Source organism: Buceros rhinoceros, unplaced genomic scaffold (genome assembly GCF_000710305.1).
Source record: "Buceros rhinoceros silvestris isolate BGI_N320 unplaced genomic scaffold, ASM71030v1 scaffold2227, whole genome shotgun sequence".
Classification (NCBI taxonomy): domain Eukaryota; kingdom Metazoa; phylum Chordata; class Aves; order Bucerotiformes; family Bucerotidae; genus Buceros; species Buceros rhinoceros.
Window position 1 is genome coordinate 132,329 of NW_010421401.1, and position 5,785 is coordinate 138,113.

The window sequence follows — 5,785 nt, forward strand, 5'->3', positions numbered from 1 at the left end:
CGCCGGCCGGGCCAGAGGCAGGAGTCACCGCACGAGTTCCAAGGACGGGAGCAGCGTCTGCAAACTGGAGCGTGGTTTGCAAGCCGTGCGAGTAAAGCTGTCACTGGGCTGTGAGACAAGGGGCCTCCTCTTCACACTGGAGGCACAAGCAGGTCCTCTGATGGTTCATGCCCTTGTGAGAGGCAGTTAGGGGGCTTGACAGTGAGCCAGGTCTTAAGGTGGACTGTGGAGGAATATCCTGTGGTGTTTTACTATGCTCTGGAGGCCTTGTAACCACCTTTACTGGACCAGAAAGATGCCCATATAAAATATCCATATCGTACCCCTCCTGAGTGTTACCCTAATAAAAATCTAGCCTGAAACTTCACATCGCCTCCACTATCAGGATTTCATTTACCTGTATGTCCTGAGCTGTGAAGCATTTGTTGGCCCTTTATTAGCACCTGCAGCTCTAATTATTAGAGGAAAAAATAGAAGAGAGAGCTTACGCTGCCACGGCACTCTTCAGCTAACCCCTTACAGACTTCTCCAGGCTTCGAGCTATTAATCGTCCAAGTGATCTCATTAAAGAACTAAAGATAGCTGCGCGGACTAAACCGGTGATTTCAGGGACAGGGCTCCCACCCGGCGAGGCCGTGCAGACACTGGAGAGCAAATGAGCCTCTGCCGATACTTGCTACATCGACCCTTAGCTGTCCCGATCTCCAGCTGATGGTTTTGTCCCAATACCGGAGTATTTCATTCTCCCGTCAGTATTTTTGGCGACTCAGTGAAGCAGGTTTCTCTCAAAGTGCTAAAAGGATTCTGGCAAGCATCGCTGTGGTTTTAGCCGATATTTATTTATTTAGATTTTACAATTACCATTTGGGTTTGGATTGCCCCGTTTCTGAAGTGGAGATTACCGAATGGATGACGCAGTATTGCCTTTACCTTCTCAAAATTGATATTAGCCAGGAGAAATTATAGAGGCCACGTAGCCCAACGTGGAGAAAGTCAAGGCTTCAACCCTCCTTACAGTTCTAGCTCTGTACCTGCAGGTTGGTGCTTGCTTCTCATGCTGCCTTTTTTCTTCTTCCTTAAAGAATGGGTGTCTCCTAAAAACCTCGATGTTCACCCCTTCCTTTCTCAGCCAGCTCCCTTCTTACCTCCCCAGACACCTGCCACATCGCTGTCTGTGCTCTTCTGAGCTCTGTACAGGTCAGCTGGAATCCTCGGTCGTCCATGCTGTAGTGAGTGCAGAACTGGTTTGCCAAACCTTTCGTTGCAGTTACAGTCTTTGAGGCTGTCGGTCGTCTTTTCCTGCAGGGATGGTTTCAAGTTTGCACTTTTCCTTCACTTTTGTTATTAGAGCCTCATCTTTCTAGGCTCTTTCCGACCCTGTCATTCCTCTCCTATTAATATGAAATGCCATAAATCACGTGTCAGGCCTTTACTTACCGTGTTCTTTTTCATTCGGTCGTTGTAGCACTGCCGTTGTAATAGCACTCACTTCGCCTCATTGTCCGCCTGTTTTCAAACACGCGAGCGGGTGTCTCTCAGGAAGGTAGACCTGGAGAGCGCCCTGCTGGTGCCAGCAGTGCAATGCAGCTGTGGAAACAGCTGCGCGCTCAGAGGTGGCGTTAAACCAGTGACCCGTTAAACACTGATGTTGATGGTATCTGCGATTAAGAACTGGTGTGTGCTGCGCTTAGTGGCTAGGGTGGGAGTAGGGATACAGTGACGCAAGCATTGACTGCTGGGTGACATCTCTTTGCACTTAGATTCATGGAGAATCTGCAGACAGAAGTCCAAGAAATGGAATTCATCAAGTTTTCCAAGGGTTTGAACGTCATGAGGAAGGAAGACTTTGCAGAATGGTTGCTCTACTTCACCGATGAGGAAAACAATGAGGTTTACTGGCAGAATGTGAAGGACAGAATCGAGGCAGGAGAGGTTGGTACATGAAGCACGCTTTGTTCCGCTTCCTCGCTTGTGTGTACACGTTTTCATTTGAACGTGAGTATCTAACAGTGTGACTAGTTTCCCAGGGAATTCTTGCAGCCCTTGAATTTTGTGCAAATAAGAACAATGATAATTTGCCAACCGAGAAATAGAAGCAGTGATGATGCGTAGACAATCACAACTAACCCCTAGGCCCAGCAGGTGTAATGAAATGGCTTTACTGGGGTTTGAATGTGTTATTTATTATATACCATCTGAATTCTGTCATACTCTAGAATATCAGTTTGGAAGAATTCAAAACGTTCTGCAAGTTTACGAACCACCTGGAAGACTTTTCTATTGCCATGCAGATGTTCACTGTAGCCAATCTGCCTGTTAAACGGGGTAAGTGCTGCACACCTTCCATATGGTTGGGTTTTGGTTTTTAAAGAAAAAATTAATTTTTCTTACCAAATTAATGTAAATACATTATCCCAAAGTATCCAAAAGTGGCACTGTGACGTCCAGAAATATCATACTGCTCTTTATTCTGAATTAATTCTATTTCATGAAAAAAAATAATACAAAGTTCCCAAAACGTTTTGATTTGTAAGTTCTAACGTGCTGGATCGTACGCTGGATCACTCACAGCAGAGTAAACCACAGAGTCAGGTTTGGGTTGGAAGGGACCTTTAAAGATCATCCTGCCAAGGGCAGGGACATTTTCCACTAGATCAGGTTGTTAAAACCCCGTCCAACCTGGCCTTGGAGGCACCCACGACTTCTCTGGGCAACCTGTTTCAGTGTCCCACCACTCTCATAGTAAAAAGTTTCTTCCTTATGTCCAGTCTAAATCTACTCTCTTTTAGTTTGAAACTATTTTGCCTTGTCCTGTCACTACAGTCCTTGGGAAAAATTCTCTCTCCATCTTTCTTTCAAGCCCGCTTTGTATACTGAAAAGCTGCTCTAAGGTCTCCCCGAGCCTTCTTTTTTTCTCCAGGCTGAACAACCCCAGCTCTCTCAGCCTGTCCTCATAGGGGAGGTGCTCCAGCTCCAGCCCCTTGATGATCTTCGTGGCCCTCCTCTGGACCCACTTGAGCAGGTCCATGTCCTTCTTCTGCTGGGGGCCCCAGAGCTGGGTGCAGTTCTCCAGGTGGGATCTCACCAGAGAGGAGTTGAGCGTTGGGATCGCCTCCCTTGACCTGCTGGCCACGCTGCTTTAGATGCAGCCCCGGCTTTCTGGGCTGCGAGCGCGCGTCGCGGGCTCATACCCAGCTTTTCACCCAGCAGTATCCCCGAGTCCTCCTCCACAGGGCTGCTCCCAGTCTAGTCTAAATTCTAGATTAGGAAAGATTTGTTCAAACAATACATGCTTTAGGAGCAGTACCTGATAGCAAAGCTTTTTCCTCACAGTGAAACTAGTTTTTGAGGAAACTAAACAATAGAAATCTCTTCTTTTTCAGGGTTTGTTGCATCTCGCTGTTTAATTTATTCCTTCATAGTGCCTTCTCCACGTGCTTAGGTAGTGTTATGCAATCAGGGCTATGAAAAGTGAAAAACATGGTCAAGTGGGTTTTAAACTAAAGATTTGGAGAAGGAAAGTTGCTTCCTTCCCGTACAGTAGAAATAGGAGCAGCGCAACACAAGTTTCACAGTCATACAAATGGTTTTTGTTATAATCCTGAGGTTGTTACTTGTTAGAGTTGAAGGACAGCTCCCGTGAGTTCTTTGAAAATAGCAACATTAAAAGTTCCTAAAGAAATGTGATGAGACATTAACATTCACGTAAATAAATACTCGATGGGCTCTTGTGAAAAAGGTGAGAGAGATTAGGAGAATTCAGTGTTCTTGAGAGAGAAATGTTTGGGTGGGGTTTGAACCGAGGGCCAGAACGGGGGGTGTTACAACTTACGACTTCCATCACTAGTCATCCCTCAGGAAGAGTTTTGTTTCCGCAGCCTGTCCAGGCCACTGTTCCAGTGCTTCACCGCTCTCTTCACGGAGGGTTTTCTCTTCTCTGTCAAACCCTTGCTGCAGCTCCAGTGACTGCGGCTTACCTCCACGCACCCTGGAGAAAAACACGGTGCTCTCTTCTCTACGACCCCTTTTAGCCAGCTGAAGGCTGCAGCAAGATCCCTCCTTAGGTTTTCGTTCTCCCTCAACTCCTCTTGTGTTCTCTTCTCCTTGTCGCATCGTGTGTTGCAGCTCCCAGCCGGGATCGTGGCCCTCCTGTGTCTGGTTTGACAACATCTTTCTGTTGTGGCGGGAGACAGGTTTTATTTGCATGAAGTGTACAAGAGTGGAAAGGAAAGAGGGTGAATTAACGGTTTAGCTCACTGCTCTCTTCAGGATCTGTTAAGGATCCCATTTGTAAGTGCCAGAGGGTGATGAGGCCAGCAGTTGGTGTTGACTCTAGTAGTCTTTCCTCAGAAAAGCTCATTCCTAACCAACAGGCAGTCATGTATGTGGTCGAAAACGGTCAGCTGCTGAGGCAGCTCGCAGGTGTTCCACGTGACACGTCTGATCCCTTCCTGAATCTCACCAAGTTCTTCGTCTCGCCGTTTGTATGTGTGTATTCACACGCGTGGGAATATTTACCTAAAAGTAGGACAGTCCTGGGTCTGCTGTGAAAGAAGCAGCAAGCTCAGCTACACATAAATTGAGGCCTCCTGAAAGTTTACTAGCTCCCACATCCCGAATTTCCCCATTAGGATACCCATGGGATGTTGTAAATTGTACAGAATCCTGCTTTTACGGCTTTCAAATCTCTTTACACGTTCCCAGGCACCTAAGATGTGATATTCTGTCTTTACTAGCCGAGTTCAAGAGGGCGGTGAAGGTGGCGACAGGGCAGGAGCTCTCAGACAATGTTCTGGATACCATCTTCAAGATTTTCGATCTCGATGGAGATGACTGCCTCAGCCACGGCGAGTTTCTTGGAGTCCTGAGGAACCGAATTCACCGAGGCTTGAGGGTAACGAGTTGGCATCACTGTTTCTCAATACAAGAGATGATTGCTACCACCTTCCTGTTAATGCGTGCAGAAACACAGGTAGAGATGGCGAATAGAAAGAAGTCGTGGTTAAAGCAGCTGTTCCTTACTGCCGGTGAATCTGGGAGGAGTGCTGCCACCACGAACGTTCTGTTCTGCACGTGAACGGTGGAAGCAGCAGCGCGGCGTTACGTGTTATGTTTGCAGTCTCTGAACAAGAGCCATTTTCGTGTCCGTGCTGAACGAACTCTCCCTGTGTTGACAGGTGCCGCAGCAGCAAGGCATTCACGGGTACTGGAAGTGTGTGAAGAGAGAAAGCATTAAAGGAGCCAAAGAAGTGTGGAAGCAAACTGGGAAAAGTCCTTTCTAAAGCAAGCTGTTGTTCTTCTGCTGTAAATGCTGTTATCTAGGGGAGTTTGCCTGTCCTGTTTACGTAACAGCTGAATCATACGCTCTTTTTTTACTATGCTTAATCTTTGATTGACCCCGTTTCTGAAGCAATAATTTTATATCGTTCCAGTGCAATCAGGTTCGTTTACAGGACTGTTGTCACTTTTGACCTCCATGCGGAAGTACTCTTGTTCTAGGGAATACTGTTGTTTACTCCTCTGTGGAGTCTGACCCTGTGCCCTAGCGTCCAGGATACGCAGGATTTAACCGTGGACACTGGCAGGGCAGGGGTGTCCCAGCAGTATCATCTCCTGTTGGGCGAGTGGACATCGTCTCAGTTAGCCACTCACCCAAAAGTTCTCTTCCTCTGGCAAGGACAGAGGTCCACAAGGCAAAATCGCTTGCACAACCCATGTAAGTCAGGTTATCCCGAATCAAAAAAGGAGAATTCACAAGGTTCACGCCCTCGTTACTGTGAACCGC

The 5,785-nt window shown here is 47.2% G+C and overlaps 1 protein-coding gene across 1 annotated transcript in view; it reads left to right on the forward strand.

Annotated features, from left to right (window-relative positions):
* The window catches only part of MICU2 (mitochondrial calcium uptake 2), a 59,792-nt gene extending 54,510 nt beyond the window's left edge, over positions 1 to 5,282 (forward strand). Inside the window, exons 8-11 of the mRNA XM_010139637.1 lie at positions 1,761 to 1,932; positions 2,217 to 2,325; positions 4,737 to 4,894; positions 5,178 to 5,282. Of these exons, the coding sequence (XP_010137939.1) occupies positions 1,761 to 1,932; positions 2,217 to 2,325; positions 4,737 to 4,894; positions 5,178 to 5,282 (544 nt within the window). The remainder of the gene's footprint in view (positions 1 to 1,760; positions 1,933 to 2,216; positions 2,326 to 4,736; positions 4,895 to 5,177) is intronic.
* The last annotated feature ends 503 nt before the right edge of the window (positions 5,283 to 5,785 follow it).